Below are 24,336 nucleotides of genomic sequence, written 5' to 3' on the forward strand. Positions count from 1 at the left end.
GTAATAGCCCCTTTCCCGAGTTAGTGGATGAGTCCATCCATCTTAAAATGAAATACTTTATTAAGTTTATAACATGGAATATAGTTATGAATAAGAATAAAAATATATTATTCACTTCAAGAAATAGTTCACACGACGGAAATCAAGCTAAGTGGTGATCCATAAATTCATTCAATTTTATTTTTATTTGAAAGTCAATTCAATTCTTTTGTGTGTTTTAACGGCCACTATTTTTAGAGCCCAATTCATGTTGATTTTAGTAATTTAAAGAAAGTAGAATTTATTTTTTTAACAACAAAAATCTCACGTGTAAAGCTATTCTTTCGGGACCATGTTCAAGATAGACTTCTCGACCGCTATGAGACCGCACTCCCTGAACCGGATGGAATCCATAAACCCTCGCCCCTATCGAGTTCAAACCCGGGATCAAAGTTCTGATTCATCCATTCGCCCAGATCCCTTTGAATTGGTCCAAGTGAGAACCGAACCTACGTCTTCACCTAGGAGGACATGCCTCTTACCACTAGAACAAATCATGAGGACGTAGTAGAAAATTTTAGATGATTTTTTAATTAATCATTAGTGAAAATTTTATTTTGTTTTATACATAAAACAATAGTTAGCCACGTTTAGTGGAAAAAAGTTGTAAAATCATCTCTCTCTCTTGTTGAACAATTAATTAATATTTTTATCATGTCCCAAGTAACAACTAAGATTAGAACCCATAACTTTTTAGTTGAAGTCATATATATTTGTTATTAGACCAAGCTAGTGGTTGTGTAAAAATAAATTATTATATGATACAACTTTCGAACCTAATACCTCATGTTTCACACTAAAGATGTTTACTAATTCCGCTTAAGTGTTAATTGCGTAAACTTTGATGTAAAATCATCTCTCTTAATTTGATGTACACTTTTAAATAATTATACTTCCAAAACAGTTTATTCCTGTTTATAAAAAGACATTAGCCAATATGAGGCTAGCCACATGATAGTTTCTTAAAGAGTAGTATTGAAAAATAGAATTGTAGTGAATGTAGCATTTGTTGCTAATCAAGGGGGAAGTTTGTATTGTGGCCTCGATCATCCCAGTTTTCTTAGTGATTATTATAAATTCATCTGTTTTTTTTTTTAATTTTGAGTCTGGCCATCCTGGTTTATGACAATTTTTATATATATTGAATCGGTTACCCTGGCGTTTTCCTTCAAGCGTCGCCACTGTTGTTAATGAGTCATTTAACACACATTAATTTAAAACAATTAACACACATTATGCCTTTAAAGTTTAAAACAATTAACACACATTTATAGGAGGCGTTACTACAACTGTAATTATGTGAGAATTAATCTCCTAAAATCTATCCAAGAACAATGAATATGTTTATAGATTCGAGTCTCGTTCACGTGTTACATGTATATATAAAATACAAACTTAATTATTCAATAATTAGCAAAAAGAAGAAAGAAAAAAATAACTCATCTCCGTTCGAGTCTTTTCGGATGAGCATGTTTGTGCGTGCGCGGGTGAGCGTAAAAGTAAACAGGTTAATGTGACAATGAGAAAGAATATGGACGGTGTTGGGTGACACACCGCCATGAATAATGATAATAATGTAAGTGTAGAATTTGAGATGGAGGATTGTGATTTGTGAATAATATTGTGCGTGTATATATAGTGAATGGAACATTGGATTATTGGAATGTATTGTCACGGTGGTTACGGTAGGGTGGATTGTACGTGGTCCCTAGAGATTATATTTTAATTTTGTAGTTATTAACTCATTATCTTAAATCGGATCTGTCGGTATGAGAATTAATTTTAAGATATATTTTATTTAATTTAGTTTTAATGTGATTGAGAGCGTAGATAACGGCAATGGTAGTTTGACTTCCATGTGAAGCGAAATGCACGTCGAATATTGAGCTCACGGCATGCATCATGTATTGCAGAGAAACTAAAGTTGGGACTTGGGAGAAACTAATTGGAATTCCAATCGGGTACTTTGACTATCTTTATTGATTTTTTACTCGTATCGAATTGGGCTAAAAATGATATAACTGGTTAAATCAGGTTATATCGGGAGATTCAACCGGGTTGAATAGTTTACCTTGTAATTTGATATAATTGCAACTTTAACTCAAAAAATAACCTAAAAGCATAAGATTCCATAATAAATATAATCCATAACAAAAAAATTAATACAAAACACTCGTTTTTTATAAATAATCCAGAAGTATACTCGTTTTAATGCTAATCGCTAGGTTAAAGCTAATTTTTTTATTTAAATATAGGCCGCAAAATATCAAAAATCTCTTGGGATTTAAACCGGTTTGCCGGTTTAAACCGGTATTTTAGAAAAACCGCCGGTTTGATGTTCTAGCAAACCGTTCAAAAATACCGGGCTCAAAATACCGGCCTAGCGGGCGTTACGAATCGGTATTTAAAACGCCATTTTTATCACACACATCAAATTCAAATACTATTTCTATTGAACTAGTTTTTTTACCCGACACATTGTGACAGAGCAGCTGGCAAAACCCGAAGGTTACAACGGTGACTCAACGTGAATTCAGTCGTATCAGTTAAGTTCGTTACGGTATAGACACCGTTGGTAAAATTTGAGCATTAAAACCCAAAAAATTAATTCGTCAAATTAACATATAAAAAGCAAAATATTTAAAACGATTTTTATTTGGTCGGCAAACCCGGGGGGTAGTAAAATTCAAGCGTTTTTAGTCTCAGACAATGAGATGATAACTTGACACGAATTTGGTCGGTTTTGATTATGTTCGTTACGGTACTGGAGCTAAAAACATTATAAATATATAAAAATTGAGGTGGACCAATGCCAATTGGGGGATGTCGGTCGATAAACTTGCGAGTCTGTAAAAACCGAGCGTTTTCAGTCCATGCATTGAGGCGGTGAGTCTATGCGAATTCAGTCAGTTTCTGTCATCTTCGTTACAATATCGAAACTAAAACAAAAAACATGACGTTTGGTCGATTTTCATCACGTCATGTTCATTAAGATAATTGAATTAAATAAAAAAAAGGGCAAAAAAATAATATGAAATTAACAAACCAATGTGGTGTCGCTAAGTGACCCAGTAGCGTACTTGCAACAAGAAGGTTCTTATTTATTTATAGTAGTGATAGTAATAGGAATATGATAATAAAAAACAATATAGTGTTGCTTAATAAAGTTATAAACAAAATAACAAAAAGTAAAAAAACATGATCCTATCATAGACAACTTCACGCAAAGGAAGTGTTACATTTAAGCTTAATCTTAAATCTTAAATATATATTGGTTGCTTATTACATTTTTTTAAGTTACCAGATTGTTTTATTTGTAAATGGAAACTTCTTATTCATTTGACCAGAATTTACGGGTATGTGTCTCACCAAATTTAGATAGTCTTTAAAAGGTTATAACATCTTATTAAATTAAAAATTAATCTCACCAAATATTTGATATGGAAATCCTATAAAATAGGGTTATACTAAAAATTAATATATGATTTTTTATAAAAGATATTATTTATAATTAAAAACAATTTTATAGTAGAAAATAATAATAATAGTCATGAGTCTCACTAAACCCAGATAACTTTTAAACCGAGTTATAATATCCCATTTATTTGTGAAACTCTTTAATTATCAAATCCTAAGCATATTGTTAACTTACTTACAATAAATAAAATTAAAATCTAAAAAATATATAAATATTAGAATTGAATAATGTAAAACAACTCGTAGTATAGGGGATAAAAACTAGTTAATAATATAGTTAGACATTTAAGATACAAAGTAAACATGTTTAACTTTTAAAATAAGAGTGTTGGATACCTGTTTAAGTAAAGGTGAAGTTCTGAAATCATGCCATGATCTTCCCCTTTCTCACGCCATGAAGGTGGGAAGATGATCACTGATCCACATTCAAACCAACAAAAAAGTACACTTTTAAGTTTATATTATTATTGTAGCAATCATGCCTTTTAAATATCTCAATTATTATCATCCTATTTTTTGGGTGTTAACAATTTTGGTTTTTTGAGGTCTACATGTATCTTTTTAGATGCTTTTTATATTACACATTTATTAACGTGACAAGAAGTCTCTTCCTATACATTCTTTTCGCATTTGGTTTTATACTAGTTTTACCACATTATCATAGTTTATTGGCTTTTGAAATTGATTTTTGTTTGAACAGCCAAATTCTTACTCTTACCCTACACAATTAATATTACCCGTATTTGCCCAGGTTTAAATCTGGAACCTCCATTATAAGAGGCACATGCATCTACCAAGTGAGCTAGCCCCACATTGACTGTTATTAAAAAAAATATAAGTCAGTATTATCGAACTAATTAATTTTTTTTTCTTTCTTGCTTTCATTATCTCAAAATAAGTTATCATTGGTATTTGTTGTTGTACCTCAAACTAAGTTATACTATCATCCATACAACTTTAGGTTAAATCAAGAATTATATGCGTGCTACATTTAATTTTTAGAATATAATCATATCTGGTTAAGTTATATAGCTATTATTTATTATATTTCTACCATTTTTTCAATACAAAGGCCTAACAATAAGTTCCTCCAAAATATCTCTTTTCGTTGTGCTTTATAGTTCTTGATCGCTAACCATCTAGGAAACAACTTGCTAGTTTTGAGAAGTCATACTAACGGTTATCCTTAACATCAATGTTATGAACGGTTTTCGAATCAACACTCTTCTAGTCCAAGAAGCAAGCAACCCCAAAATGTCTTATTCTGACAATCTCCTTTTGATACTTGGCTAAGGACTCCCATAATTCATTAACAATTATTTTCAACCAACAAACATTATTCAACACATACACCAAGCCGATTAACACATAGTTACAACATAAGAACTCCAATACCTCCAAGCTGTTACCATGCCCACACCTAGAGCTTTGGTCCTCCTTCAGCGTGTTTGAAGTGAATTATGTCAAAAACCCAGTAAGATTTAAAGTTGTGAGAGAGAGAAACGTCTTTTCTTGCCGCCTTATAAATAGTAACCTATAAACTTAAACTCTCTCTCTCTCTCTTTTTTTTCTCTAGCTTTTTAAAGTTAGAGGTGTGCAAAACGGGTTTTTTTCCCAAACTGAACCAGTTCGGTTTAGAAACCAATTTAAGCATAGAACTTGGCAAACTGATCAAAACCAGTTTTAAGCGGTTTAAAATCGGCTTGAGGCAATTCGGTCCGGTTTTAAAACCGGTATAACCGTGAAATGAGCGAACCGGCATACGAACCGACAGTCTGGTTTGGTCTTCGGTTAACCAGTTCCAGACCAAGCTTTTTTACACTTACTTAAAAGTGATTTGAGATAAGTGGGCTCATATCTCATATATTAATAATAAATGGGCCTTTGAACGGGTCATAACTCATAAGATAACACCAAGTAAGTTAACTAAACAACAGGCCCAACATTTCAACATATTAGACATTTCGGCCCATTGTTAAAACCAAACCCTAGGGTTCTGCACTTTGAAACTCCTTTGTCATTCTGTTATCATCAATCATACACACAAACACATAATTTAAATTAAACTTGTGATTGTGCATTTGTAGTTTATAGCTTGTAGATCTCATTCAATTAGGGTTTGTTAACCACAGCCTTTAAATCATTTCTAAACTTTTGGGTTGCTGCGTCCGTACAGTTATGCGTTTACTGTTCTATCTTCTTGTTTATTGATGATTGCTATCAATTTGCTTAAAACTGTATGCTCTAACATTGCCACAGTTATTCCAATCAAAATGATTATAATTAAATTTAATAGAATTGGCAATTTAGTACCAAAAGCTCGAACCTGATAACAAATTACGATAATGTTAGCAGTAGCTGTTATATAGTGTAGTTTGCAATTGTTATTACTCGTGAGTGTGATTTGAATATAAGTATATATCAATGCAATTAGTTTCAAAACTTAAGGTGTTATATTAGAACTATTTATACACTTTTTTTATTAAGCTATTTGTTGTCATTCGCCTATCAAACCAGCTAATTTCATGAACAAATGGTTTTGGAGGTAGTAAACGTTATTTGCTTTATAAACTTTATGTAGTAGTTTAATAAATAATTATTCTGGTTTGTTTTGTAGTAATCTATGGCGGTCCCTAAGCTTGATAAGAAGATCATCAAGAAGCGTGTCAAGAAGTTCAAGAGGCCCCAAAGCGACTGGAAAATATGCGTCAAGGTATACATTTTACTCGTTTTATTCAATATTCATACGATGAGGCGTTTAAGTATTTGCAGTATTGGTTTAAGAGTTGACCACAAGTCTTTGACTTTTGTTATTGTGTGACAGGAAAACTGGCGTAGGCCAAAGGGTATTGATTCCCGTGTTCGGAGAAAGTTTAAAGGTGTCACTCTTATGCCCAATATTGGTTACGGGTCAGACAAAAAGACACGCCACTTTCTCCCAAACGGTTTTAAGAAGTTTGTGGTGCACAATGCCAAAGAATTGGAAGTTCTCATGATGCACAACAGGTAACTATTTACAAGTAACTATTTATTATTTAAGTTATATACTTTTATAATCAATGCATTTAAGTAAAATTCCAGGACATACTGTGCTGAGATAGCACACAACGTATCGACCCGCAAACGTAAGGAAATCGTTGAGCGTGCAGCACAGTTGGACGTGGTTGTTACCAACAAATTAGCCAGGCTTCGCAACCAAGAAGACGAGTAAGCTTGGTACCCCCTCCCCCCTTGTTATGAAAAAACAGTCTTATTATCTTTTTCTAATGTTTAAGGTTTGCATTTTGAGCATACTTTTAAGTTCATGTAGTTTGTTACCGGACACTTTCGTTGAATTATGTTTTCTTTATTTGAGTAATTCATGCTTATAAATTTCATTTCCAAATTACATATGCATACATGCTTATATTTTTGCTAAATGCTAAACTCTCCATTTAACTAAATATTGTCAAGAGTACTTCATCATCTGTAGAGCCAATGATCTCTGACATTTAACGTTGTTCAATCAAATTCAATACCCCTGCTGTCGGTTAGTGTCTATTCATGATGGATTTGTCGTGTCGTTCTTGTAGCACGGTTTTATAAACTCGACTTGCGTGTAAGGATTCTCACATCGAATCATCTCTTTAACACATTTTTCAACCTCCGTTACGTCCTTCACAATGCACCCGATGCAAAACCCTAACGAGTTTAAGTGAAGAAGAGTTTTTCTTTTACACTCTTCTTCACTTTTAATCTTATCGGTTACTTCTTCGAGACGTTGAACAAAAGTGTCCATAACCTTTGAACCCGCTTCTATTTGACTTCCCGACTCTAAGTCAAAGAACCCTTCGCTCTCTTGGTCAAACGCGCCGTTTGACTTGACCAAAGTGAGTTTCTGTAGATGCTTCACACACGGGCTTGTGGTCTCCTTCAAAGTCTTCAAACTGCCATTGATGTGTTCTTGAAGCTCTTTCCAACCTTCGTCACAACTTTGTGATAAACTTGTGATAAACTGAATATTATAAACCATAATCTGCATCAAACAAACCATTTTAGATAACTGCTCTTGTGCGGTTTCGTAACACGAAGCCTTAAATGGTAGAAACCAGAAGGTTGGCTCGCATTTTGCATCTCTAATCAAGTTCTGCAACCCGTTTATGTCGGATTTCAGTTTCTTGATACTTCTATTGATTAAAAGAATATCTGGGATTTGATTTAAGCATTCGTCTAACGTTCCCAAACATCGGGCCACTTGAAGTTTGACCAAAGTTGCCGGTCTAACAGGTTGAAGTACAATTTCCAATAAAACCATGCAGAAAAGCCCGATTGAAACCTCAGTTAATCTTGCAATGGCGAACTCTTTCGGCGGGCCATAGTTTTTTCGGCCAAGTATCAAAAGGGCACCGATCACTGCCGAGATGCCGCCACTTTCGCCAAACATTTGACTATGTTGTAACAAGCTTGTGAAAACAATCCATGGTAGAATAATAATAAACCTTATTTCAGCCATTTGGTTTAAAAGACAGCTACCTAGTACACCATATACGGAACCGATTGCCGTGCCTTGTATTCGGCTATTTGCAATGGTAAAAACTGGTTGTCTTCCTTCTACAAAACTGATTGCTATCGTGAGCCCTGACCAATACCCGTTCTTTTTATCAAAAAACATACCAAGAAGCACCGCGAGACCTAATGAAACTGAGCATTTTAAAGCAAACACGAGTCGGTCTGTCCGCCATTGACTAAGGTTTTCCCGGTCTTTAGATTCTTCGGCTGTTTTATTGTTATTAGTCTTTTGATCATCAAGTGGCTCGGGTTTAAGGTTCATAGTTGAGTTGTCTGTAAGTTGTTCAAAGCATGACAGGAAGAAAAATGCGGGTAGGTTTTTATTGGTTGGTGAAGTGGATGTAATCGAGTGTACGGCTGTGTCGAATGGTTGGTTTTTATTTTCGGGGACGGTAACAGCCTCATCAAACGGTATGAAACACTTGGCGTGCTCGAGTTTGAGTGTTTGTTTAACTTGTTCGCTTTGCAAGTAGGTTTTTAACTCGTTATCGATATCATTAACCGGAAAAGAAGAAATTTCGGATGCCGCCATTTTCATTCCGTTAATTGGTGTTTCAATGCTGTTTAATCTATCTCCCATATTCATGAAACTCTTTTTGAAGTCTCGGACCCGATGTCTTTCCCACTTTATGCCTTCCTGTTATTGATAACAAACAAGATTTTTAGAAACATTGGGTTCAAAGACTTGAAGATAATCGAGGCACAGTGCGTGAAGGTGTGACTGTAATTACCTGGATGCGGTTGATGTGGCGCAGGAGCGTGCCTCCTGATTTAGCAAATGGTTCGGCTTGAGCAATAAGATCGTCTGCTGTTGACTTGTCTTTACTCAAAAACGCCTTTAAGTAGAGACTGCTTCTTTGTGATGCGTTTTCTGTGTATGTATGGAATTGCTTCTTCACCTACATATATATTTTAGAAAATAGTTATCTCAATTTTAGATTTTCAATACTTTGAACCATGAGTAGCGTTTCTGGTCTGGTGAACCGGTCATCCGTTTGGCTCACGAGCTGTTTTGGTTTTCCCTTTTTTAGCCGATGGTTATGGTTTGCAGATGGGTTTAATACCCGTTGGTACAATAATATAATTGTAGGACTGTATTTTAATCTGTTTTTTCAAAAATATACATGGTACAATAATATACATAACGACCCACTTTTATAAGTTCTCTACTTGTGTAAAACTTTTTTCTCTCTTTACTTTAAATTGTAGGACTGTATTTAATCTGTTTTTCAAAAAACATATAATATACATGTGACATGTGATCTAGTATTATTGCATATGGAACTCATGTTTCAAAATTCAAATCATAATTAGGCTAAATGCCAACCGGATTAATAATTGCGTATCAAGTTACCTTAGTTAATTATTTTACCAATCTAGAAAAGAAACATACCTCTGTTACGGCGAGGCGAGGGTACGGAAGTATCAAAGCCAGGACAGAACCCGACGCCCCAAGGGCGGTGCACGCTGCAATATGAAGCGGGTGGCTCACAGGTCCAGCCTCACGTCCACGAACCACCGCCCCAACATAAATAATCACCAGTTGAGCAAACGCAATACGTTTGGTTAATATCGAAAGGCACTCCGGCACGGCCACCATAAACGCACTCAAAGCCACCGCTATGGTCGCACCACCCTCTGTGAACCTAGCCGGTCCCACCACCCAAAGACACAACATGGTCGAGGGAACCACTAGTATGGTGGCACAGAGTGCGTGCCACGAACCTCTTAACGTGGTACCAAGTGTTGCATCGGAAACAATAAGTATGGCGGTCACGTAGGCCACGGAAGGGTATTGAATCTGGTGCCGGACATGGTCCGGTCCATATAGGGCGGTGCAACCAATTATGGTGCACGCTATGGCAGTTCTGAAGGCGGAACCTAGTCTTTCTCGCCATATAGCCCCCGCATGGGGCGGTGTCACCACTTTAACTCCCATTTCTGGCTACACTTGTTGCTAGTTTTTGAAACTTAATTGTTGTTGAATATGATAAAGGTTAATATGTGACAAATATGTATTTTGAGTTAGATGATCTCTCGGAGTGTGGTTTTGTAGGGAAGAAAAAGGGGGGTGGGGGTCATTACTATATGGGGGTCCTACATGGTACAAGTCACTATAAATAAATAATATGACTAGAGATTAAAATTATTAATATACATACTTCTTTGTGTCGTCAATCATCATCGGTTAAAATGTGTTAATTATCATAGGAGAGGCAAACCAAATGTACTGAGCTGCGTGCTCATATGCAACACTAGAGCTGATAAAATGTGTTGTGTTCGGTGTAACGCATTTAACATAACTAATGAACCCATAATGTAATACACTTTAACTAAACAATGTCATTCTCTCAAATACTAAAACAAATATATTTAATGACAGTTTGTAAATGACATGTTTAGCATGATTAATTGTAAGTTTGTAACCATTCAATAACATGAAATATCATGTATAACAGGACTCAAAATGCATGTCATGAATAGTAGGACACGTTTAACACGATAAAATATAGGCAATTCTGTAAAACAAATGACATATATTGATTGTTGACGCGAGTCACTTAATACGATTAAAAAAGTTACAGAATATGATATTCCAATTACACATAGTAAGCATGTTTTATTTAAAATATATATTTAATTATCTATAAAACAATAACATAAACATGTATAAAAGTGTCATGTGTTGATCTTTTACATTATTTAACATAATTAGTTAAACCTGCTACTCGTTTTGTAAAAGGTTAACTAGTTTGAACATGTTCGGACACTTTTTATCCGTATTGACTCGTTCATGATCCAAAGTTATTTACCCTAAACACTAACCCATATGATATTGTGTTGAGACGTTGAGTCATGTCTTGCAAACTCTAATAATCTGTAATCTAAGAGGTTAAAACCCAACAATTTGCTATCTTATTTTTGTGGTTAAAACGAAATGAACTTGATTAACTCATTAAGAAAACGTAAAAAATTAGAAAAAGAATGGAGAGAGTGGACTCTTCTAAGTGAATCCGATTTTATGGGACATGCTTTAGTGAAGATACTTCATTTTATTGGTTTTACTGAAATTCGATCTTTTCTTGTTTTTACTAATCATTACAAAATAATTATTCGAAGCAGGTTTTTTTTGTTTAAATATCATTTTCCTGAATTTGTTAATCTGCGTGCATCAACGGGCAAATTAATGAGATAAGTTTTTCAAGTACATGATTGAAATAATAATAATAAAAAAAAACATTTCAAGTCATGTCACACTTAATTCATATGCATAAAGAACAAAAAAAATATCATCTAATGATCTAAATACTAGATTTTTCTAGAGAAAGCACATAAATACTAGTATTTTCAGGAAAAATCAAACATAATAAACGTTTCTTGAATGTATATTTTCGTTTTCCTTTGATCTTAGCGAATTTAACTTCTATAGTCGCAAATCTGATCTTTGGTCGCTAATTTTCTGTGTAAATTTGTTAAATACTGTTAAGCTTAACTTTATAATTAACTGTACTTGTTATTATCGTTTGTAACCTAAATCCATGCGTTAGTTTGTTTATGACTGTTAGCCGGTTAAAAATAGTTAAAAATGGTTGGTTGTTAATAGGCGTTAAACAACTAATACCACATATGTATTTAATTATAACACTTTCTTCGCAAGAAACAAATTACCAAGTTTTATTCGATAACAACCTTATTTGTTTAACCTTTGTAGCAAATATTTCGTTTCATTTAACTATATTAGCTTGCTGAGGCATGTATATCAGTATAATTATCAGTAGCAAAATTCCGTCACAAATACTCCTTTGTGCTATATACAATCATTGTTGTACGCTAATTTGCTATCAAAAAAGGGTTAGCGGCGCAGCTTGCTGCCCGTTTGCCTTTTGTATTGATGTAAACACTACTTTTTTGTAAAATATATTTATGTTTTATACATATTAATCTAGGTACAAATTAAATATACGTACATTGTGTTTCAATCATTAATTATACTTCTCTAAGAATATATTATAATTCTCTAAGAATAAATATGTTAACTCTATTCATAGTCACAAGGTTAACTAAACTTTCTACAAAATGGAAAAGAAGAACATAAAAAGTGATAAAACATTCTTATAACAATCCACAAACCAAACCTATGAAAGAGAAAGTTATATTTTATGCATAGAATTTATTAAAATCTAACAACCCAAATGTTATGCTCCACTAATAAAACTTGTGGATGCCAAACAAGTTGAAGAAACCATAGGGAATTGAGCAAAACCGCCGTATGCAGGAGGGAATGTGTAAATGCATAATGCAATGGATTTAGATTTGGATGAATCATGATTGAAGGTGGCATCACTTCATTTACTCCAACTCCTTACAAACCCTAATTTTGTGTGGTGTTGAGTGATAGGGAGTTAATGAGCTTTATGTCATTGCCGAATCAGGCTCTTATGATGCTATCAAACTTGTTAATATTGTCCACAAGCATAAGTCTTCTTTCCCTGTACAACTATATATCTCTTGAATTGAACACGCGCAGCCAACCGCGTGTCAAAAACCCTGATCCAAGATTGATAGATTCTTTATCATGGAACGTAACTTACCAAAGTTGTGAATGTTTGGAGTCATGTTATTAGGTTCAGGGATATCGAGTCCCCGCAAACTAACCTTTGTCTGATCTTGTGTGTTAATGTGCATATCATCATGTTTAGTGATTTGAATTAATATTGGAAAGATGATCAACGTGACAAAATTTTGTTGCGAACGTTTTGATAGAGATTCTTAACTGACTTCAGTGCCTAATTGTTTTGTAGCACTTTAGATAGTAAGATAGTTTAGACTTTAGAGGGTGCAGATTAAGGAATGTTGGTTTCCATTTAAAATTTATTTTTTAATAATATAAAATCAAAATGTCACGTGTTAGATAAAATATATTAGTTAAAACTTTATTATCTAAACAAAAGTTTACTGTATTTACCCTATTTGATCTATGAGTTAAGTTATTTTACAAAGGTCAACAAGAATAAAAAACGTGAGAATGCATAATTAATTAATATGTGTTAAGTATAGACCAAAGGAAAAATGGTATAAAAGTAATGGTGTATATGCTCTCTCTCCACATGCAAGTCACATGTTAATTACCCCATCATTTTAAAACGTCTATAACTTTTTCATATGATATTTTATTTAAAAAAAATTCACTATAATAACAAACGTTTTTTTTATTTTTCATATGAGTATGATTTTGTTATATAAAAATTAAAACAAAAATTGCGTCATTGTGCCTTTTTGCTTGCCACTGTGTCTTTTTTCGACATTGTGTCTTTCTGTTTGTCAATGGGTTTTTTTCGTTATTGTGTCTTTCAACTTATCATTGTGTTTCTTTTAAATACTAATAATACTATTATATAATAATAATGTGTAAATATAATGAAAATAACAACAAATTATCTAATACATAAAACACAATGATTAATACATATTACACAATAACCTGAAACGTAAAACACAATGATGAATACATATAACACAATGATCTGAAACGTATGACACAATGGTGAATACATATAACACAATGACCTGAAACGTAAAACGCAATGGAAACCAATGTTGTAAAAGTAGGTTTACAAGGCCGAGGAGTACTCCCCGAGTAATCGCTACAAGGTACGTCGCCGAGGGGAGTTTCTTTAACTCCGCCTAGTTACTAAGAATCGATCAAAGATTGTCAACCCCGGCTAGAATCACTTTTAGTCGATGGACTTGAGCCGATTTTGACTTAAAAAATAAAACATAATTCTTATTTTTATAATATTAAAGAACAAATACCATATTTTGAATTAATGATTAGTAATTCTTAGAATAATGTATTGTGTATTTCTTTAATTTATATTGATATTTACATATTTTGTGATAAAACATTAGTAAAATAATGATATTTGATAATATCCAAAAATTATTTTTCTTTATATTTACCATGTCCGAGTACTCCGAGTACACCCAACTCCCAGTCGACCGCCTAGGGTCCGCCTACATATTACACAATGACTTGAGCATAATACACAATGAACATAATACTATTTTTTCAAGTTAAGTGAATGTCGCATGTCAATTTCGAACAAAAGACAAAGAATGTATTACACAATGATTAAAACACAATGATAAGTAGAAAGACAAATGCTGAGCACAAAGACAAAATGATGTAATCTTTGTTTTAATTTTTATCTTTAATATGAGTACCAATTGAAAACACAATGCATAGAAAAACCTAATAAAAAACCACAATTAACAACCAATAACACAATATAAAAACCCACTAATTTTTTTATTTTTATATAACTATATGATATTCATATTAAAGATAAAAAAAATGTTTGTTATTATGATGTTATTTGAAAAAAATGACGTGTGAAAAAATTATTGAGGTTTTAAAATGATTAGGGAATTGACATGTGTCTTTCCCTGAAGAGAGAAACTCATCATAAGTGGATTATTACGTTAATGTCCTTCTCATCAATTTTTAGTCTTAAATTAATCTTCACCGTCCAAATCTAAGATCAATGAATTAGATTCCTTCTCACTCTTCTCATTTTTATTGTACTTTGTATTTTAACCTTATCCTTTGATCTATAAGATATAAATTGATACTAATGTAGTTTAAATAAAATAATGATAGTAGGTTTGTATTAATTTTATTTTGTATATTGACTTTGATCTTTTATGGGGCGTTTCTGAGAATCGTTAAAAAGTTTTAGCCGAATGCGAGAAAAATTTTTAAGTTTTAAATAAAATGTTTTTTTATTGGGTTTAAACAATTAAATTTTTAAATAGGGTTAAGTTTACTATTTGTGCCTGATACAACTTAACTCAACAAACTAACGTAATCCCGTTGAGTTCAGTTAGTAAGCTCCGTTAATCCAACGAGTTATTATAGTTTAGTTAATTTCGGTTGACACCCTTAACAACGTTTATTTAGTTAATCATATCAGATAGCTCAAGTTAACTAAAGTTAATTTAGTCGGAAAGTTACCTAACTCTAATTAACATGGTTAGTTAACTTAGTTTACCTTGTTAACTTGGTTAAGCTAAGCTAATCAACCTTATTAATTAATATAGTTTTGTTAGATCGGTTAACTAATACATGTATGATCTATCAGTTAGTTGTGCCCAGTTAAGATATGGAATTACTATAAACTCCAAACATCACATGATCCAGGTGAGTTTCTAGCCCATTTTCTTTTATATTTTGAGATTGTGTGCACATTTGTAAGAAAAGTGTTTACATGCAATATTTTATTATTATTGTATATTGTAAGAATATACAAGAATGTAAAAGTTAGAGTGTAAGACCCTTATAATATCTATGCAAGAGTTGGGATGACACACCCTTATAATATATGTGTAAGAATTAGAGTGACATACTTTATAGTATGGTTATTGGGTAATGATTTTGGTTGTGCAATTTTTTTTTATATAAGTGGGCTTAAGTGAATTGGGTAATTGTGTTTAAATATTAAAAACGCATATTAAAAAAATCTATAAAGTTATTTTTATTTAATTCGGGCCTACCATGGTGATTAACCTAGGCACGGACATGCGCATACACTAAAAGCTGGTAGTGATGATAAAAATCTGTCCAAGTTTTATTAAAATACGAATATATTATTACTAGATTTTAGCCCACATGTTACGGGGGTTTATTCACGTTTTTGTTTTAATGCTTTTGCTATTTTATATTCTGTAATGATTAGTTTTATATTTCAATGGAGTTTTGTTTTGATTTAATACGTATATATTAGTTTGTTACGTTCGTTATATTTTTTAACGTTTGTGTTCTTTCAATTGATATGAGTAGGTTTATAGTTGGGTTACAAAAAATATTCATTGAGATTTCAAAGACAAATTCAGAAACTATGTTCTTATAGAAGCTATGTTCTCATGGTGATACAACAGCAGTTTCAGCAATACATTACTTAAATACACTCAAAACTTCCTGAGTTTTGTTCCTCTTTTATTGTTATAAGGTTAACCGCAGCATCACCAATTTGATTAAGCTGAGACACGAGTTTATCCAAGCCCATCCTTATTGTTGAATTATCCATTTTCTTCAAATTCTCATATGATTCACACTGATGTTGGATTTGAATGCTAGTGAACTACAAAAGATATTCATAATATATCATGTTAGATTGAATGGTTTTTTCTTCCCGTTGTCTAAGTTGCTTCTTTTCCAGGCAACTATATGTTAACAACTTAAGTATCCTTTTCATTTTCTTTCAGTTAAGAATAAATAATTTTTGTTAGTCAACACAGTAATTTCAATTTATAAACTTAATAAATATTATGTAAGTTACTGTTGTGCAGTCATCTGTATAAACTCTTTGTGAATAGTAGACAATGTACACACGCGCAGCGCTCTTATTCATAACATATTTCTTGTGTTAATAATATTAATAAACAAAAGATGCAATAATCCTCATATTCATGTTCTGCTTCAAGTCAATTCTGAGCTCAAACTTCACCATATATACATGCAAAAGAACAAATAATTTTCGATAAAAAGATTATGTTTTCAATGTAATCATTACTAGCACTTTAGTTACCTTTTGCAGAGTTCATTAAGGTTTTGGTACCCATTGTAGAATATGATCCAGATCAACACAAGAACCAAAACATCTATCACACGTTTGAGATGCATTATTTTAAGTCAAAGTAGACGCTTTAGGGTTTTGGGCTTTAGTGAATCTCAAATGTGTTTAAATGGGTGAAAACGTATCTTTAATGATTACAACTTACAACCTTCAAAATCATAATAGACTTACTATAGTACTAAAGAGATAACTTTCCCATGCATCCAACATGTATAGTCCAAAAGAGACATTGTAAAGTAGAAATTGCATTGAACCCAGTTCAATTGACATAATATCAAACCTAGCTAATATCATTATTAAATAATAAAAAAAAAACAGTTAGCATCTATAACAAAATGTAAGAGACTGTCACAATTTCTTTTTACTGAAATTCAAGAAATTAAACATGTAATGTTACTTGCATAACCTTCTCCTATTACGAACATATCCTTCTGTTAAATTTGAGGGGGTTGAGAACCAAATGTCCAAGAACACAAGATTATCTCTGGCTCTAAATTACAAAAAGCAAAAAAAAGAGTTTGAAAAAGGATAAAGAACCAATTTTCTCTGCATTTTAGATGGTAAGATGATGAAGAGAACAACTTTTGATGTTCTTTTAAACATTTATTTTGTCAGTTCGTTTTAGAACGCAACTTATGTCATAACAACGGTTGGGCTTTTTAAGACGAAATGTAAAAGTTATAGAAATATACATTGGTATTCTCGTTGTAAATCTATAATTTTAAAGTACTAATATGCAAAAATGTAAAATACAAAGTAAATTCCGAAATCGAGTTAAGCAGGTTGCGCTCATGTCATGTGAATTTTGTGAATAAGTATAAACTTTAGTGAAATCTAAGCAAAAGTGTCTAAAAGCATGTCCAAAGAAGCAAAATTTGATAATCCAAACAATACAAATAAGTTGAAAAGTACCAGCATGATTTGTTATGGCATTGGACAAAGCCAAAGCAGGGGAAACACCATTACGTCCTCCTGTAGCATCTTCACCCAACAAAAGCTTGGTTTAGCCCGGTAATACAATCCTATTTTCTCCATATGGCAGATCCTATGTTGAATTTAATTAATATTTGTATTCCTAACTGATTTTATAAATATGAAATGGCAATAACATTTTGTCTCCACCTTAAACTTGTTCTATATATTTAAATTGCTTCACATAAACTTTGTTCAATATTATTAACAATAACCTATGACCTGTAAAATTAGAAAAAGATAAGTAGCATACGAAATAAACCTAGAATATATGTTCATTAAAAAAAACAAAAACAAAAATTGACCCTTAAATTATAGTTTGATTTGATTATATCAGAAATATAGAACAATGATTATATTCTCCTATTGATATTTCAAAAACCTGCTCCGCATTTGAATTCTAGGGTATCGATTAAACCCCAATAAAAACGATTTAGGATTCAAATAGGTGATACAATCAAGTCTAATAAGGGTGGACTTATATTAAGCATAACTTGGTTTGTGATGAGGATGCATGTTGATGAAGATTCGATGTGGGATTAAGGTTACAAAAAAAACCCAGTTTAAGAAAGGTTTTCAAAGACATATGCATCTTGCTGCTTATCTTTCTAAATAGCAATGAACCACCACCATACCAGCGTCACCTATGGTTCTTGTAAGATGAAAACTAATCGATCAGAGTCGTATGATTTGGGAAAATAAACCATAAGCACGCACCCTACAGCGATGTGAAAGACGGCCTTTTGATGTGTGGTATATGGGTGCCAGAGTTGTGAGGATTGGGTGATGTTGAATTATGTTAAGGAGGTGGAGATGTAGAGCATAGTGAAGATGAGTGAGGTTAGATTTAGGGTGGTTTTCAGTATTTTCAGCATCAACTAAAAGGAGCAGAGGGAGGGATTTGAGATGCTACGACCCGTGTAAACATAAATGGATCAAAACCGGGTTAAATAAGTGAGAGCTTATTATTTAGAAATTAAACAATCTGGTGGCTTTATAAGGCGTGGGGAGCGACCAAAGGATGCCATGTAGGATTTTAGAGGTTCATTTATATATTATGGATAATATATACAACATGAAAACTGCAACCATTTAAAATATTAGAGGTCCAATGTTTTGATGAGAATGAAATATTTCACTTTTTGCAAACTTATTAGCTTGTTTATTCATCTTTATGCAGCGTTAATAACAAAGTATAATTAATTACTAGGGTTGACTTCAAATAAGGAGTATGGCTTTTTTAAGAAAGCTCGGAGGAAGGGTTTTTTTTATTCATTAAAAATTAAACCCTCCATCTCACAAAAAGAACACGTCAACTATCTCTCTGGATTTCTCAACCTCTCAATCTCCTTAACCTTTCTCCCACCACCACCCACCCATCTCCACCACCATCGTCCACCTCTGCTACCGCTCGGCACCACCACACCAGACCAACTACCCTCATCCTCTTCTACCACCGCCACCTGCAACTTGCTCCATGGATCTAGATATGGATCTATGAGGTCTCCAGCCGCTGCCACCTTTAATCACCTGCAACCCTCGATGATGGATGAAGTTAAGGAAAACGACAGAGAAGGTTGTTAAACGATGCTCCAGTTGCTGAAAGCAAATAGGTTTGTGGTGGTGAGCTCGAACGGTTTTCCGGTGAAAGTCAGTGGTGGAGAACCAGTCCGTCATGTTACTTATTCTCCATCGTTGCCGCTTCACTACGTCTCTGTCATGTAATTTTGAAGCTCAAATGGTTTCCCGCCTGTGGTGCTTTACTAGATTTCGAATTTTTTGTAATTTTAGGTGGTTTAAGAGACCCCTTTGTATTTGTAGCTGGTTTATTTTATTTTTTTTTAAAACTAGATAACTCAGGGGGGGCTGCGAGTTTAACTAAAAATTATAAACTCGCAATAGGGGGCAGCGAGTTTAAAGAGAATCTGACAAAAATTTTGAACTCGTAAGGGGGCAGCGATGTTTAAATACATCAAATCACTTTAAATAATGACCCATATTTTTATCCCTGTATATGTTTTAATATAGCATATGTTTGATATATTGGATCTTTCTCAATAAAGATTCTCATGATGAGATTATTGAAAAAAAAAAGATGTGGTCACGGGTTTTCCAAATTATGCGTAACTTTTACAAAAAAATAAAATAAAAATAAAAACATCTTTTTCAAGAACGAATTGATAACGGAAACACGAACGAGCACACAATATTTAGGGTAAACCTCACGTATTATTATAATCAAGAAACTACTCAAAACTTGAATACAATAATCCCTCTCATAATACCATAACCCTAACATAGCTATGTATTTATAGGGTGACCCTAACTTGGCCACAACAAGTAAAGCACAAATATAAAAGCCCAACTGTAACCCATAAACCATTACATCATTAATGAATTTCATAGGCCCAATAGGTGTAACCCGGTCACCTACACATGACGGGCCTAATAAAATGGAAATTACCAACAATCACCCCCTAATTTCCGACTTGAAACTAGGAGATCTTCAACGCCGAGCAATCTGCTCATCTTGTCAAACTTGATTCTCGCAAGTGCTTTCGTAAGAATATCAGCTCGTTGTTCCTTGCCACTAATGTGCTCCACCGCTAACTCATTTCGCTCCACATACTCCCGTATATAGTGAAATCGGGACTTTATATGCTTGCTACGACTATGAAAAACATGATTTTTAACCAAGGCAATCGCCGATGTGTTATCAATTATTAACACCACTTTTTGCAATTTCATTCCGGTCAATTCTGCCAACAGTTCACCTAACCATTCGGTTGTCCCGCAGCCGAACTTGCTGCCATATACTCTGCCTCGCATGATGAAAGCGCTACGGTGCATTGGTTTTGTGAGCACCAAGAAATCAGGGACCCCCATAATAAAACACATAACCGGTAGTGCTTCTTCCATCATCTTCATCAATGTTATGACTACTATCGTTGTACCTGACCAACTCCTTTGATCTACCTCATTTATACTTGATCCCCCATCCAACAGTTCATTGAATAAACTGAAGAATTTGTTTAATTACTGCCAAGTGAGACTTCTTTGGAGTTTGCATATATCTACTAACCATGCCAACCGAAAACTCCAAATCAGGTTGAGTGTTTACCAAGTAACGTGTAAGGCCCCGTTCCCGCTAACCCTACTTTGGTGTTGGATTTACTCATAAACACAGTTCTAAAATAAGAGTAAATTAAAAACTTCGCGGAATAATTAAAAACTTCAAACATCACATTACAAAACATTCATTATTGTCTTAACATGAAAATTGTCTTTTCATAAATAATTAATTAAAACAATCGTAACACTTCATCATGGATGCCAGTCTCTTCAGTCCATGCCCTGTGTCCCTCCTTAAGCCAACTGCGTCAACCTATTTGCCTGCGTGCATACTAAAAGTCAGCTACGCTGAGTGAGTTCTAGTTAATCAATTAACATACAATACATTCATACTCTTACTCATACGCGTCCGAAGATACGTATTCATACCTTAGTTTTCTATTACTCCTTTCATATATACCTTATATACATACATACGTACTCACATACTTTCTTTCATAAAACCCTATGGTATACCATAAGCTTTTCTACATTAAACATCACAGATATTGTAAGGGTCTGATCCCTATCATCACAGATATTATAAGGGTCTGGTTCCTATCATCATAGATATTATAAGGGTCTGGTCCCTAACATCACAGATATTATAAGGGTTTGGTCCCTAACATCACAGATATTATAAGGGTCTGGTCCCTACTGCCTCGAATAACCATACATTTATCATACGTGCATATTTTACCTGTCTCATGTATATAATATATATATATATATACATGCCCATTCATACTATCATTATAGTAATAACATCCAATACATAGTCATACACTTATCAATTAAGTAAATGTATTAACTATCACATAGGAGTATGCACACAGCCCCGAAAACATTTAAAAGAGAAATGGGGCTAGAACTCATCTGGAGTCGATTTTCTCTCGCCGTTAATGGTAATTCCCTTCTTTAGTTGTGCACGGCTAACTGTACAATACATTACGCGTGTCAATTATCTATTACCACTACTTCCTACATCTAAATTTATGAAACCCTCAACTAACGGGGGTCCGAGGGCAGCGCCCCCGGTAGCGGGGTCTAGGGGCGGCAGCCCCTAGGAGGGTCCAAGGGGCAGCGCCCCTGGCTGGGGTTGAGCTGCCAGGTCAGCTCGGAAAAATTTTATTTTTGTTAACAGTCCTTTAACAAAAACGCATCAGAAAATTAATCGGGTCACAGCTTAAACAATTTCGCATGGGAGGTTTCGTTTCGCTTCGCATGGGAGCGTTTCGCTTCGCATGGCTGAGCGAAGCGAAATGCCTGTTTCGCTTCTCAAGGCTGAGCGAAGCGAAATGCCTGTTTCGCTTCTCAAGGCTGAGCGAAGCGAAATGCCTTCATTTCTTCGTTTTTACCATTTTAAAGCTATTTTACTTCGTGGCTCTTCCTCAGGACCTGATTTTTACTCTTCCCAACTTTCGACACATTCAGACCCCATGCACCTGATCCTGAACCCATCTCTCAAAGTCCAAACACCACTTTTTTTTATCACAAAGTGCACCCGAGAGGTTATAACTTAACAAGTTTTTATTTTCTTACATTTCACAATCCGATCTATCATTATATCTGTTTGCATGCCGATTCTAACCATAAAACTTAATCATTTAAACCGAAACCTACCTTTTGCTTCGGGTTCGAGTTCAGATCTGGACAATACGTAGATCTAGACATGATTCTTGTTGCTTGACGATGTTAAACACGAGATTCCACCCGTCTTTGGCTTGGATTTTAAATCCGAGTGCTAGAGAGAGAGTATGTGTGTGTTTCTTGAGTGTGTGTGTTTGGATGAGAAAAGAAAAGAAAGGAAGAAATGGTTGGGTTTATACAGAGGGGGGGGGGGGTTTCATAGGTTCCACCACCCATTCCCAATTCCTACTCCAAATATTATCCAAATACTTAACACACGACTAACTTAACGACACACAGTTAATAACAAACTTTCTATTATGTATTATTTAACAAAAGTTGGATGTTACATAACGAAGACACCCAACCAACTTTCGGTACTCCGTTACATCTGCATCAACATCATCCTCGGCTTTAGACAATTTCACATTAGGATTCATGGGTAAACTTTTAGGATAGAAATCCTCCATCCCGGCCTCTTTCAATAACCGTCGAGCATAAGCACTTTGATGGATTTGAATCTCATTCTCCAACTGTGAGACTTCGATCCCAAGATAGTAAGTGAGCATTCCCAAATCAGACATTTCAAACTGATTAATGTGATCGTTGTTTGAACCCGTAACGACCAAATCATCGAAATACACGCCGATAATAATAATAACGGTTCCAATCAATCTCCGATACACTGCTTGTTCTTTCGAGCACCTCACAAATTTCAAACCCGTTAAAATACCATCAAACTTGGTATTCCATGCCCTCGGTGCTTGTCTTAAACCGTATAAAGCCTTGGTTAGCTTGTAGACCTTGTTTTCCTCCATAGGTTTAACAAACCCATCTGGTTGAGAAACAAAGACCTCTTATTGTAGCTCCCCATGTAAAAATGCTGACTTTACATCCAAATGATGTAATTGCCATCCTTCAGTAGCTGCAATGGCAATGAACATACGTACGGTTTCAAGTCTCGCCACTGGAGCAAAGACCTCATTAAAATCTACTCCGAGTTGTTGCACGTAACCCTTTGCCAAGAGTCTTGCTTTATATTTATTAATTGAACCATCTGCATTTCTTTTCACCTTGAAAACCCACTTCAATCCGATAGCTTTAGCCCTTCTCGGTAACTCGGTCAACTTCCATATGTCGTTTCTTTTAATGGATTCGAGTTCCGTTTGCATAGCTTTCATCCACTCCGGTTTGGATTTTGCTTCACCAAAATTCCTTGGTTCACCTTTTTTTAACCAAAGAAGTTCAATGTCCTCCACTTCCGAACATAGGACATAATCATTGAACTTAACCGGTGCGATCAGAACACGTGTAGATCTTCATAGGTTAATTTCTGGTTCGTCAAGTGCTGCTGACACTAAACCAGTTGCTGCTGGTGTCGCTAAAGAGGTTGCTGAGTTGCTGGAATTAGCGACTAGAGTATTAGAATCTGTCGCTAGAGGTGCTGATGGGCTGTTTAAATTAGCGACAGAAGCTGTCACTGATTCTGTAGCTGAATTTGGCAACAAAGCTGAATTTTCGTCGCTAATGCTGTTGCTTCCTATAGTCTCGGTTACAACTTGCCCAACTCCGGTATCAATAACCCCATTCCAATCAACCCAAAACAAACCCGGTGCTAGCTCCGTTTCTTCATTGGTTTGACCCGCATTAGACCAAACCCACGTCTTTTTCTCGTCAAAAACCACATCACAAGCTACCACAACTTTTTGGGTGTTCGGATCGAACAACCGGTAAGCTTTGGACCCGGTCTCCACTCCGATATGCACTAAACTCCTCGAACGATCGTCGAGCTTTTTCAAGTGAGTGCCCACTATCTTTGCATATGCCCACTAGCCTTTTCAAGTGAGTGCCCAAGAACGAATTGATAACGGAAACATAAACGAGCACATAATATTTAGGGTAAACCTCACGTATTATTATAATC

General features: G+C 34.4%; 3 protein-coding genes and 1 pseudogene across 3 annotated transcripts; 1 reads left to right on the plus strand and 3 right to left on the minus strand.

Moving 5' to 3' along the window:
- The first annotated feature begins 6,110 nt into the window (after window positions 1–6,110).
- Window positions 6,111–6,759, plus strand: LOC143531412 (large ribosomal subunit protein eL32z-like). The gene is made up of 3 exons (XM_077026718.1): window positions 6,111–6,229; window positions 6,341–6,522; window positions 6,598–6,759. The coding sequence occupies exons 1-3, from the start codon at window positions 6,140–6,142 to the stop codon at window positions 6,725–6,727; spliced, it is 402 nt and encodes a 133-aa protein (XP_076882833.1). The 5' UTR covers window positions 6,111–6,139; the 3' UTR covers window positions 6,728–6,759.
- Window positions 6,760–7,057: 298 nt separating this feature from the next.
- On the minus strand, window positions 7,058–8,644 carry LOC143531515 (uncharacterized). Its single transcript, XM_077026795.1, has one exon. The coding sequence runs from the start codon at window positions 8,642–8,644 to the stop codon at window positions 7,058–7,060; it is 1,587 nt and encodes a 528-aa protein (XP_076882910.1).
- Window positions 7,767–10,065, minus strand: LOC143531420 (uncharacterized). Its single transcript, XM_077026724.1, has 2 exons — window positions 9,458–10,065; window positions 7,767–8,963 (listed from the first exon to the last, which is right to left on the minus strand). Exons 1-2 carry the CDS (start codon window positions 10,001–10,003, stop codon window positions 8,742–8,744), a joined length of 768 nt encoding a protein of 255 aa, XP_076882839.1. The 5' UTR covers window positions 10,004–10,065; the 3' UTR covers window positions 7,767–8,741.
- Window positions 10,066–23,269: 13,204 nt separating this feature from the next.
- On the minus strand, window positions 23,270–23,584 carry LOC143531533 (putative mitochondrial protein AtMg00820 pseudogene; annotated as a pseudogene).
- Between the last annotated feature and the right edge of the window lie 752 nt (window positions 23,585–24,336).

This window comes from Bidens hawaiensis, unplaced genomic scaffold (assembly GCF_021521415.1).
Source record: "Bidens hawaiensis isolate Kalapana, Puna unplaced genomic scaffold, B.hawaiensis_p1.1 tig00000697_1, whole genome shotgun sequence".
Classification (NCBI taxonomy): Eukaryota; Viridiplantae; Streptophyta; class Magnoliopsida; order Asterales; family Asteraceae; genus Bidens; species Bidens hawaiensis.

Bases quoted from the DNA above. Each gene is read 5' to 3' on its own strand.
- LOC143531412 (XM_077026718.1), top strand. From the start codon at position 6,140: ATGGCGGTCCCTAAGCTTGATAAGAAGATCATCAAGAAGCGTGTCAAG. The intron at 6,230-6,340 runs GTATACATTTTA...ATTGTGTGACAG, and splicing joins ACTGGAAAATATGCGTCAAG to GAAAACTGGCGTAGGCCAAA. The intron at 6,523-6,597 runs GTAACTATTTAC...GTAAAATTCCAG, and splicing joins GTTCTCATGATGCACAACAG to GACATACTGTGCTGAGATAG.
- LOC143531515 (XM_077026795.1), bottom strand. From the start codon at position 8,644: ATGGGAGATAGATTAAACAGCATTGAAACACCAATTAACGGAATGAAA.
- LOC143531420 (XM_077026724.1), bottom strand. From the start codon at position 10,003: ATGGGAGTTAAAGTGGTGACACCGCCCCATGCGGGGGCTATATGGCGA. The intron at 8,964-9,457 runs GTATGTTTCTTT...ATATATATGTAG, and splicing joins CTCGCCTCGCCGTAACAGAG to GTGAAGAAGCAATTCCATAC.